General features: G+C 42.3%; 1 protein-coding gene across 3 annotated transcripts in view; it reads left to right on the top strand.

The window, feature by feature from the left end:
• STAT6 (signal transducer and activator of transcription 6) overlaps positions 1-12,369 on the top strand; it is a 254,858-nt gene that overhangs the window by 138,262 nt on the left and 104,227 nt on the right. For all 3 annotated transcript variants that reach the window (XM_069758539.1, XM_069758541.1, XM_069758542.1), the window contains exons 5-9: positions 5,403-5,579; positions 6,294-6,442; positions 6,798-6,929; positions 7,030-7,224; positions 11,025-11,112. In XM_069758539.1, coding sequence (XP_069614640.1) covers positions 5,403-5,579; positions 6,294-6,442; positions 6,798-6,929; positions 7,030-7,224; positions 11,025-11,112 — 741 coding nt within the window. The remainder of the gene's footprint in view (positions 1-5,402; positions 5,580-6,293; positions 6,443-6,797; positions 6,930-7,029; positions 7,225-11,024; positions 11,113-12,369) is intronic.

Raw genomic sequence — 12,369 nt, 5'->3', positions numbered from 1 at the left:
TGGGCTTACCCAAGTCTCATAACTGCACCATTATCTGGGTGATCACTGACCATTTTTCCAAAATGGTGCACTTGGTGCCTCTTCCACGGCTACCTTCTGCATGGGCTTTGGCTGTCTTGTTCATCAAACATATTTTTCGCCTACACGGTATGCCAGACAAAATTTTTAGTGACCGGGGTACCCAGTTTGCGTCTCGATTCCGGAGAGAGCTTTGTCGTCTACTCAGTATTGAGTTGAATCTCTCTTCGGCATATCATCCCGAGACGAATGGGTTGGTAGAGAGAGCCAACCAGACCTTGGTCACATATTTACGACATTTTGTTTCTGCCAGGCAGGATGACTGGGAATCCTTGCTACCGTGGGCAGAGTTTGCGCTTATCAACGCCGTAGCCGACTCCACCGGTCAGACTCCATTCCTCCTAAATTACGGCCAGCATCCGCGTGTCCCTGTGCCCATGCCTGTGTCTTCCGCTGACTCCAGGGTGGCAGACTGGGCTGTGGAGGCACGGGACATTTGGGACCGCACTCAGGATGCCATTCGGGCCTCCAAGGAGAGAATGAGGTCCTCCACCGATGCTCATCGGCGCCCCGCTCCGACCTTTGCTCCTGGCGACTTAGTGTGGCTCTCCGCCCGTAACATCACGCTGCGTGTTGAGTCCACTAAGTTTGCACCTCTCTACTTGGGTCCCTTCAAGGTCCTTGAACAGGTTAACCCTGTGGTCTACTGTCTGGCCCTTCCTCCATGCTTGGGTATCATCGACACCTTTCATGTGTCCCTCTTGAAACCCATATACATGTCCCGGTTTTCCGAGTCATCTGCCGGGACATCGGGTTCGTCTACGGACGTTTACGAGGTGAACGCTATTTTGGGGTGCAAGGTGGTACGTGGCAAAAAGTTCTATCTGGTGGATTGGAAGGGTTATGGCCCAGAGGACAGGTCCAGGGAGCCTGCTGAAAACATTCGGGCCCCACAGCTCATTGCTGCCTTCGAGCGTAGCGAGGTCCAAGGAGGGGGAGGCCCTAGGAGGGGGGGTAATGTTAGGTGTCGAGTTCCCGCTTCTGCACAAGGGGAATCTCGAGCCATCTCCTCTGCGGTCTCCCATTCTTCTCCAGCCGCAGTGGAGTCTGCTCAGCGGAGACGTCGGTCCCAGCGTCTTGCTCAGTCTCACTCTGTACAAAGAGTTACTGCTACTTTTCCTGCTTCTGCCATTGAAGTCAGTGTTGGGCAGCAGCGAGCAGATGCTTTTGGGGCTAAGTCCTGCTTTTCTCTTTCTGAGCATGCCCAGGGCAAGATCTCCCGTTGGAGATCGAGGGTCACATGCTCAGGTACTGCAGCACATCCCATTGGTCCTCCAGGAAGGTCCTGAAAGGGCAAAACTTCGGTAGCAGCTTCCCATTGGTCCTTTATTGGAAGGTCCTGAATGTGCTGCAACTATTTAAGGTGCGCATGACCGCACGGCCATGCGCTAGTATAGACTTGATAATGTGTGTGTGTTGATGGATGTATGTCGATGGATGAAAGCTCCTAATCATTCCCATTCCTAGTGTTGTTGACTGGTCGCGAATGTAGGATTGCTATCTAGCGCCCGACTTAGCCATCAGCACATGAACACACAATACAGTGTCTTATTGCTTTGACCGCCAGTGCAGCGCCGTGTGCTTTCACAGCGCTTTCCTTACCCAAGCCTGGGTGGTTAGTGGCGTTCGCCAGTGCGGCACTGCATGCACTCTCGTGCTTCTAATGCTGTCACTCTGACACCCCAGTAGCGGTGTCGAGCGCATGAGGTCTATGTACTCAAATCCTGTGCCTTGGGATTGAGTTCTGAGTCTCCTTGCTTGCGCTCTTGGTGCGGTACCGCGGCCCTGTGACGCAACAGGGTTCGCTTCCTACACACAGGGTGAGGTTAACCCGTGTGTGTATTTACTTTGTACCGCCATATAGTCCGTCATTGCTTGGCAGCAGGTTCCATCTCTGCACGGTGGACCCTGGGCTGCGAACGCACCATACTCTATCTGTCTTATTATTTGGTGCGTTCCGCTAGCCCTAACAAGAGGTTTTAGAGGTAGGGAACATCTAAACTTAAGGTATACCTTGTTGTGGTTGGATATCTATTTCATTTCTTGAGAAAGCCATCCAGAGATGAAGGTGGAGGAGGAGGAAAAAGAGGCTGATACAGACTTTTTGCTGCATGTTCTCCTGAAACAACAGTTATACCTTAATCCCTTAACGACCGCCGATATGCCTTTTAATGGCGACATTTATGGGTACTTATTCCTCAGCACTGTAAAATCCAGGCTACCGACCCGAGAACACGATTCGGGTTGGTTTTTACCGTCCCCGATGTTGTGATCCCTGTTATTCAACGAATAACGGCAACTGCAAAAAAAGTCAGATTTCCCATTTATTTCTCTCTCCTCTGATATGATCTAGTATAACAGAGGAGAGAGAAATGGGGTTCCTTGAGCACCTCCGGTACCTCCAACTTCTTCCCCGCTGCCGATGCGTGTCACACGGATAACATCAATGTGTGTTCTCCATGTGCACGTGTGTGGGACGGTTTGTTGCCCATGCTGACGGCAAAAAATTGACATGTCTACATGTGGGGCACTTGGACACACAGTCCGTGGAAACACACTGGCGTGCATAGACCCATTAATTTGAATGGGTCTACGTGTGTCAGAGTCTCCAGTTCGTGTGAAAACTCTCCCCACACATATGGTAGACACAGATGTGTGAAAGAGGCCTTACTATGACAAGAAATCATAGCATTTACAATGCTTACACACCACGGCCCTAAACCACACTTCCTTTACTCATCAGGGAGGTTTTTGATGTTAGTTATCAAAGTTGAGGTTTTAATGCCTTTCATCTGATTAAATTGATATGCTGCCAAAAACTATATCTACAATACATCATACAGTTCTAACCTAATCTCCTCAAGTCAGATAAGCTCTCTTCTATTCAGGGTTTCCAAATTATTATTTTTTTTTATCTAGGCAGCTGAAGCACAATTTACAGATATCCCTGAATTTTCACAGACATAAACGTTGCTCCTTTTAAAAACCACATCTCCATGTTACAACCTCAATATTATACCGGATTCCTATATAATACCCTGAATTAATGTAAGCACTTCCAGACCAGAGGAAAGAATAATAATATCGGATTAGAACTGAATCACTGCTTCCAGTTAGTAATACACCAGTGCAGTATCAAAACTATTTTTTTTCACTTTACAGATAAAAAATGTAAAAATGTTTTACATAAATGTTAAAAAACTGGGCTAAAATCAGCAGATTATACTCATGACATATTGTTAGGCATTTCTTTAAAAAGTCCAATACACGAGTCATATATATATTAATGTTAATAGTATACAATGCATCAACAATAAAATTGAAATGCATTTCCTAAATAGGTTCAATAAAATCAATAATTTTGAACATATTTCTGATACACTTTCATATTAAGTTATGACAAGTATACTTTTAAGTGGCATGGTCATTTCTTCAATGTGTCCTTTGAGCCGCTATTTAGCTCAACAATGCCAGTCTGCAAGTTACACGTGGTTCTGTCAGCGTTGCCTAAATGTGCTACCGTGCAACGTCTTTGGTCTCTCATTGAGTGCATCTGGGTTTTCACTAAAATAATGGTTTACTGGACTTACCGCATGTGTTTAGGGCAATGCCAATTCATTTCCCATGAATTTTCCTACATCTGGGTTGCCATTGGTTGGTATTAATAAAGGGACTAGGAGCTGCCAGCAATGGATCTTGATTTTGCTCAACTGTATTCAGTGTAGGGTAGGAATTTCAGGGCCCATACTGGCACCTTTAGAGTCCACCTAGGCACCACCCCAGCCCCGCCTCCACCCCTTGAACCGTCCACAGTCCCACTGCCCACTCTTTGAAAAACTCCACTTCTTCTGAAATTTTTTCTGAAAAGAAGGTGCATGGATGAAGTTGAATGAGAAATGGAATACATAGTAATAGCACCACTCCAACTCCAACCTCAGAAGCGTCACCCTAAACAATAAAAGCATGCTCTAAATCAGGATTAGCTAATATCAGGTCAGATGAAAAAGGTTCTTTTAACTCTATGAAAGCACGGATTGCCTCAGGTTTTCAATTAACCACTTCTGCCCTGTTCTTAGTCAAGTCAGCAAGTGGTTTTGCAATCTTGGAAAAAATGTAAATAAATGTACAGTAAATAGTTTGCAAGAGATTCATAGAGAGCTAGTGTGTTTAATGCCGTCTTCCACTCATCTCCTTTTATTTCGATCAGGATACACGCACCCCTAAGATCAAATTTGGTGAACCAACAGGCTCCCAACAGCTGGTTGTAGAGGTCAGAGATGAGTGGTAGAGGAGGATACTGATTCTTTACAGTAATTGTGTTAAGGTCCCGATAGTCAATACATGCTCTGAGATCACCATCTTTTTTGGCAAAAGAAACTTGCCCTTACTGGTGACATGGACTGTCTGATGAATTCTTTTGCATACTGTCTACTATATAATCTCTTGAAGAAAGAAAAAAAGGAGTGATCTCCCCCTACTAAATTATTGTATGCCTGTTTCCATCTTGCAGAGTGCCGTATCCAAAAAGCTGCTGACCCGCAGAGAAATCCACCAAAATGTATGAAATAGGAAAGCACCTCTGAATAAAATATTCAAACTTTATTTTATATCAGAAAGGAAGAATAAAATTTCCACATGTTAATAGTAAAACACTCTGATGTGTTTCTGGCATTATGTGTGCCCTTAATCATAGAGTATATCAGTTACAAAGTGGAATGAAGCTTTTAAAGGGAAAAAAACACACGTGCATCAAATTAGCAGTTATGCAAAACATCTAACATGGGAAAGCTGTATGCATAGGAAATAAAAAATATATAAAACATGGGCTCCACAGTAAGGGTAAAAGTACGCAAGTCTTAAGTGGACGTGCAGCGTCAGGAGTGTGTTCCTATCTGCGTTCATTCAACTGCCTATCCAAACGGAATGCCAGAGACATGGTCGTTTCAAGAGAGTCTGGAGAAGGGAACTGAACTAACAACTGCTTGTTTCAGAGTGAAATTGATGGGGAAGGGAAAAGTAATTCCACTGTCAGTCAGTAGCCCAATGTACCATCCAGAACTTCTAGTTCTGACGTCTCCTCCATCACTAGTGCCGTACGAGAAATAATTACAGCGGTGCCTGGTGACAGAATCGGACATCACAGGGGCAGGTCCTGGTGGAGATGTGACAGTTGGGATGGGAAGCGAACATGTTGAGTACACCTCCTTTTGTACAACTTTAACTTATTTAAAAAACTTTTCTGGGGCTTCAAAGTCTCAATAATCTTTTATTTCAAAGGGCTTATTAAACAGGTCACATTCAAATGGTCTTTTTCTCACCTCTAGTATCCACGTTTGAATATGGCCTTTCAATCAAGACAGGAGGAAGTGATGTTTCATTTCAGGAGTGCAAAAATGGAACACAAACTAAAGCAAACCTCCGTGGCGCAACAAACACTGAAGATCGCCATAGGGAATGTGCATATTCCTGCCCAAGCAAAGGATTTACCCAGTCTTCAGAAGGTAATATAAGAGCTATAGAATAATTATTTGCTTATCTTAAAGGGAACCTGTCACCTCCAAAATCGAAGGTGAGCTAAGCCCACTGGCATCATGGGCTTATCTACAGCATTCTGTAATGCTGTAGATAAGCCCCCGATGTATCCTGAAAGATGAGAAAAAGAGGTTAGATTATACTCACCTGGGTGGGCGGTCCGATCCAATGGGCGTTGCGGTACGGTTTGGCGCAGCGCCTCCCATTTTCATAGGATAACGTCCTCTTCTTGTCTTTACGCTGCGGCTCTGGCGCAGGTGTACTTTGTCTGCCCTGTTGAGGGCAGAGCAAAGTATTGCAGTGTGCAGATGCCGGGCCTCTCTGACCTTTCCCGGGGCCTGTGCACTGCAGTACTTTGCTCTGCCCTCAATAGGGCAAATAAAGTACACCTGTGCCGGAGCCGCAGCGTGAAGACAAGAAGAGGACATCATCGTAAGAAGATGGGAGGCCCCTGACCGGACTGCGACACCCATCGGACTGGCCTGCATAGGGACCGCCCCTGGCTGAGTATAATCTAACCTCTTTTTCTCATCTTTCTGGATACATCGGGGGCTTATCTACAGCATTAGACAATGCTGTAGATAAGCCCCTGATGCCGGTGGGCTTAGCTCACCTTCGATTTTGACGGTGACAGGGTCCCTTTAAAGCCCATTTAGTAATGATATTTACACTATTAATTTCAGAATTGGATTTTCCTCACAGAAGAATCGTTAACTCACTTGTCAACTCTTCAAGAGCAAACAGTTAAAAGAATTAATATCTGGAAGAGGCAACAACAAATGGCCGGCAATGGAGCTCCCTTTGATGAGAGTTTGCATTTATTACAAGACAGGTAATTTCATGAATTGGCAACTCGGCTAGCTTCCTTTTTTAGCTGTAATTTTTAAAATTCTGATAGCAAGGAGAAGAGTCACCAACAAGCTAACATAAACACGAAAACAAAGATATTTGTTTAGCAACAGATTTTGGAGGCATGTTACCATGATGCTTGGCAGCTGCTTATCTCCCATGCCAAGAAGAAGAGCCTGATATTTCAGTGATTGTCTAAAAATTGTTTGACCAAAGTATTACTGGTGTTTCCATGTATGTAAGGACTGGGTGAGTGCTCCATTTCTTTACCTCTTGTTTGAAAACATTGAATAAGTTCATATTAAATGTACTTTAATTTCCAGTTTGTCTCTTTCCAGGGTTGAGTTCATATTTGGCGTATACAATGAGCTTTATTGTATGTTACGAGAACTCAAGGAACTCGAACAGAGATTGGTGCCCCTTGAAATTTTCAATCAAATAAATGCTGGTATTGGTGCACTTATTAAAAGGTAAAACCAGCTCCTCATTACACCAATCCGCTTTATCAGCAATCATAAGTTTTTAGTGAATTTGGTGTTGACCAGTGTGCTGTCCTCATCATTCCCTTAGTTCATTTTTGGTTGACAAGCAGCCTCCTCAAGTCCTAAAGACACAAACTAAGTTTCAAGCCAGTGTCAACTTTATGCTCGGCTCCAGAATCCTTACCGGTGTCAACAAAATGCCGATGATAAGAGCATCTATTATCACCGAGAAAAGAGCACAAGAACTGTTTGGAGCTTCTGCTAGTACATGTGATACTGGAAAGTAAGTGCAAAATTAGATGCAGTTGTTAGTTGTGTTGTAAGGTGTGCAGCCTGGACGAGGCGCTGCTGTGTTCCCACACCCTGGCATCCCCTTGTGCTGTGGGTGTACTTTATAAAACTCACGTTTTGGCTGCAGGCCGCCGGTGTCTCCACGATTCCGGATCCAGAAACAGTCGCACATTCAACAGGGGACACAATGTTCTTCTCAGTTTAACTTTACTGAGCAGCCCAAGTTCAATTGTTGCTGCAGCACAATATGTTGTCGTAGTTATGGTTCCTTCAGTCTGAGCTATCCCTTTCCTCCCTGGCATCTCTAACCCCTGGGATCCAGCTTTGCAGCTCTCACAAGTTCTGTCCCAAATGCCTTAAGTGATTTCCTATCCGGTTTTCCTTTGTGGTAAGAGATTAAGGCAAGCTTCTCCATGCCTAATTCAGGCCGTAGTCCTTGGTTGTCCTGGGAAAATCTGTTGAAGTTTGTCGCAGCTGATCTCATACTGCCCAACAGTCCGTAATCATTTGTTTCAAAGGTCACATGATATGGATTTGTTCACACTGCCATTAGAGGCTCCATTTGGAAACTATTCTCTATAGTTCCGTAATGTGACATTAAGAATAGTGCATCATAAAGTCAACATATAAGATAAAAACAACAGAAACAATGATGTAAGCAATGTTAACAGAGCCAACAAACCAAACCATGTACCATACATAAGAAAATCACGAAAAACCCCATAGCCCTCTCAATATCATTTCTAGCCTCTCGTCAGCACTTCCTTATTCAGACCAAAACGTTTTGTTTTGTTCTGTTTCAAACAGTTACCCTTTTTGTATAGATGAGAAAATAGCGTGTGCCTTGAAATCCAGAGCATGAGGCAATGCAGCAATTCTGCATAGGGGAGCATTGGCATGCCTGGGTTTGTAGGAGGAAGGTAGGAGAGGCAAGAAGCCGGTAGATTAGTAGGAAAGAGAGGTGCAGGTGGAGTGGAATATGGCACACAAGGAAGAGATAGAAAAGGGAGGAAGTTGCGCGGACCATTTTCAGAAAGTGCAGGACCATTAATCAGCCTGCCCACTAACATGGGATGGTGGTAGACTGGGTGAAGGTTTTCTGATTGCAATTCCAACTGTCATTGCAGCCAACATGATGAAATTCCTGAGAAGCAATCGTTGTGGGGAATATTGGGGTCCCTCTGAGGTATACCAATCCCTCTGGAGTATAGAATGCTTGGTGTTAAAAGCAGTATGGAATGCAGCATCCTAAACAAATTTGTAATTCCCAAATCTGCTTGGGCCTGGGTACTGCAGATATTCAGCCTTCCCCCTACCTCCTTCTGGATTCTGTTTATATAATGTCCTTTATAAAGTGTTAGATATGAAGTTATTCATCGCTATGGTTAATAATAGTATTGCTCTTTAATTAAGAGGCTGCTGTGACCATCAAGCAGCATTCTGGTATGTAGTTATTTTTGATTATGGAATGAGGAGCCTGTAAAATTCTTGATGGTATATTGGTTAAATTGGTAAAGGCAGCTCTATAATACTTTAGTCAAGCCAAAAAAATTGAGCATATATTCTGGCAGGACATCAAGACCTATCCAATAAAACAGTGGTCCGCATCCTTAACTCAACTTTTTTTTTTATAAACTCCCAGACCATAATTTAAAAAAAAAAAAAAAAAAAAACTAAGGGAGTTAAATTGGAACTGTACTTTAAAACAAATTCTGAATGAATAAATAGTACAGGCAAATATAAAAAACTTTGCTATATAGAATATATTATCAGAAAAATCTACTCCCATCTCTACTTATGAACTACCACTTCTTCCCTGCCTTCTGAACTCTAAATCCATTGTGAATACCCAGCTCAGATCTATCTTGTTCCAATATGACAGACTGCCAGCACAGTGAGGTATCAGATTACACCTCCTATTATACTCTGTTGAGAGGGGAAGGAGGAGTGAAGTGAAATGTATGAAATTGGGCAGAGGGAGACACAGAAAGATTGTGCTGCATTTTCTAACAAGTCTTATACCTCACCCCGAGTTGGATTTACATCTACACTGCTCAGTACTGCCGTATAATTTCCTCCATGCTGCTGTGGCTTCTGTGTGTTAAGTAAAAAATGAAAAGCAGGAATCTATCTCCATGTGTTGTAGTGCTGTAATGTGTAAGTGAGTCATTCAGCAGCTGGTTTTCACCCACCAGGTCAGAGTTAATTGCTAATTACGAGATAGTGCCTGCAGGGGGATAAACTAGTGCTAATGCAGGATAAAATACTTATAATAGCCAGTAACAGTATTATTTCTCATAAATGAGAAATAAATTAAAACAACAGTGTGGGGTCCCCGTAATTATGATAACCAGCTAAAAGAAAGCTGACACCTGGGGGCTGATGTTAATATGCAGGGAAGGGGCCAGTATCCAAAAAGGTTCCCAGGTTATTAATATCAGGTGTTTGCTTATTCTTTATATGTTATTGTCGGGGAGACCCCCTAAAATGATGTGGGGTCCCTCTATATTTTATAACCAGTAAAGGCTAAATAAAGAGCTGCAGGCTGATATTAATAGCCTAGGAGAGGGCCATGGATATTGGCCCCCTCCCAGACTAAGAACATCAACTCTCAGCCACCACAGAAATGGTGCATCCATAAGATGTGTCAATTCTGGCGCTTAACCTCCACACCTCCCAATTGCCTTGGTGCGGTGGCAAGTGGGGTAATAGGTTTGGAATTGATTTCGGCTGTTTTATTTTTTTAATTGAATTCATTGTAATACACGAGTATTCAATGGAAAAATGAGTTTAATAAGAAGATATTGGATCACAAATTGTAACATTTTTGAATAAGATGAAAAATTATTCATATTCTCTTTTATGCTAAAACAAAGATAGGATAAAATTATTTGGTGAAATATGTTGATGCTGGTTTAAGTCTTAGAGAAAAGAATACATTTTGTAAAATGTAAAAAAAAATAGTTTTCTGGGCATCAGCTATATTTCTGCAGTTGCCCTATGCAGTTATTCAAAATACAAAAAGCGTTTACAAGCTGTGATACTTTCAAAATGGGGTGCTACTAGCAGGGCTGTGGAGTCAGAGTCGAGGAGTCGGTGTCCATTTTGGTGCAGTCGGAGTCGGTATGAAATATATAATAAATTGGGTACAGTAGTTTAATGTAGTTCGACTCCAAAGCCCGGAATACTAGATACTAACCATTACATCGGCCCATTTTCCTTTTTGTAATTTTTAAAATGTAAAAATGTCAATATATATATTTTTTGCCTAAAATACAAATGAAATGTGTCATCTTTAACTTTAGACTTTTTAGAAATCTTCAACTTGCTTAACTGTTCACAATAACAGTAATTTTAAACAGGGATACACATATGTCACTGTAACAGCAGATTATCCTGATAGTGTGTAAGCCTGAGTAAGAAACAATAATAATAATAATCTTTATTTTTATATAGCGCTAACATATTCTGCAGCGCTTTACATTTTACACACATTATCATCTCTGTCCCTGATGGGGCTCACAATCTAAATTCCCTATCAGTATGTCTTTGGACATACAAAGCAAAGTCCTGACAGTGTGCATATAGCGAACTGTCAGGACTTAACAACCTACAGCTACATAGAGTGACCACAGAAACACAGAGAAAACCTGGAAAACCCTTTTACGGTAATACATTGTTGATTATTCCCATTTTCTCTTTCCTCCCAGGTTAATGGTAGTCTGGGAGCGATGCTAAAATTATTGGATTTATTTATGACATTCACAATTGATTTTTTATGTGTGTCTCTAGTGATGGCGCTGGAGAAATTGAAAATGGAAGGTCTTTGTTTGAATTCACCCAAGCCACACAGACCTGTGGAGCAGTATTTAAAAACATGGTATGAATTAAACTAAATCATATTTTGTTGAAAAGAAGCCACAAAAATATGGAAACCAGTCAGGTTGGTGACAGTTAATGCCCCTAAACGCATTAGATTATTGGCATTCAAATGATCTCTAGGCCGGCATCAATGTCTCTTGACTTACTCATAAAGGTGAACAATAGACTCCGCTGAGCACTTCATTGATTTCTATGAAAGGAGCGTTTCTAAAATTTCCCCTCAACAGCTTATTTTGAGATACAACAAAAGGATCAGCTGCTAAAATTTTTCAAGACTTTTCTTTTCCATGACAAAATCTGTCGAGGAAGAGTCGGGAGGCCTCAATAGGCTTTGGACTGTCTGCCGACCCTGTTGATATTGGTGGAAATGGCCAACTTTAGTCTAATGTTAGGTGGGCTTTTAGGGGACCCAGTTTCTGAGGACAAGTCCCATTAATCCTTAGCAGTTATTACCATCAATGTTTAATCAGTTAAGGTCCAATGCTGTTCCCAACAATCATTTTCCAGAAAAAAAGTTTGTCTTCCCTACTGCTGAAATCTCACACCGCGAAGTACTAACTGCAACTGTCAGTAAGATTTGGTGGATGGAGATTGAATATACTTTGACCCATGACCTACTATATTTCATTCTATAGCTGGACTTATAAAAATTCTCATTTTAGTACCAGGATTAAAAAGCCATCTTTAAGTAAATACACCAGTTTCATCAGGTCTAAAAGATCTACAGTGAGTACGGAAGGTATACAGACACGTTTTAACTTTCACATTAATGTACACTCTGCACCCCATAAAAATGTAGAAATCTGCAAATTTATTAAAAAAGAAAAATTGAAATATCACATGGTCATAAGCATGCAGACACACATATTTAAGTCACATGCTGTCCATTTCCTTGTGATCCGCCTTTGGATGGTTCTACTCATTTATTGGCGTCCTGTTGTGTGTATTTAAACTGATAGGACTTGATTTGGAAGGGCACACCCCTGTCTATATAAGACCTCACAGCTCACAGTGCATGTCAGACCAAATGAGAATCATGAGATCAAAGGAACTGGCCAAGAAGCTCAGAGACAGAATTGTGGCAAGGCACAGATCTGGCCAAGGTTTCAACAGAATTTCTGCAGTACTCAAGGTTCCTAAGAGCACAGTGGCCTCCATAATCCTTAAAAGGAAAAGTTTGGGACCACCAGATGTCTTCCTAGACCTGGCCATCCAGCCTAACTAAGCAATCGTGGGAGAAGAGCCTTGGTGAGAG

Source organism: Ranitomeya imitator, chromosome 3, assembly GCF_032444005.1.
Source record: "Ranitomeya imitator isolate aRanImi1 chromosome 3, aRanImi1.pri, whole genome shotgun sequence".
In the NCBI taxonomy this organism is placed as follows: domain Eukaryota; kingdom Metazoa; phylum Chordata; class Amphibia; order Anura; family Dendrobatidae; genus Ranitomeya; species Ranitomeya imitator.
Note: the sequence above shows the minus strand (reverse complement) of the source record. Positions and strands in the feature narration are given on the sequence as shown.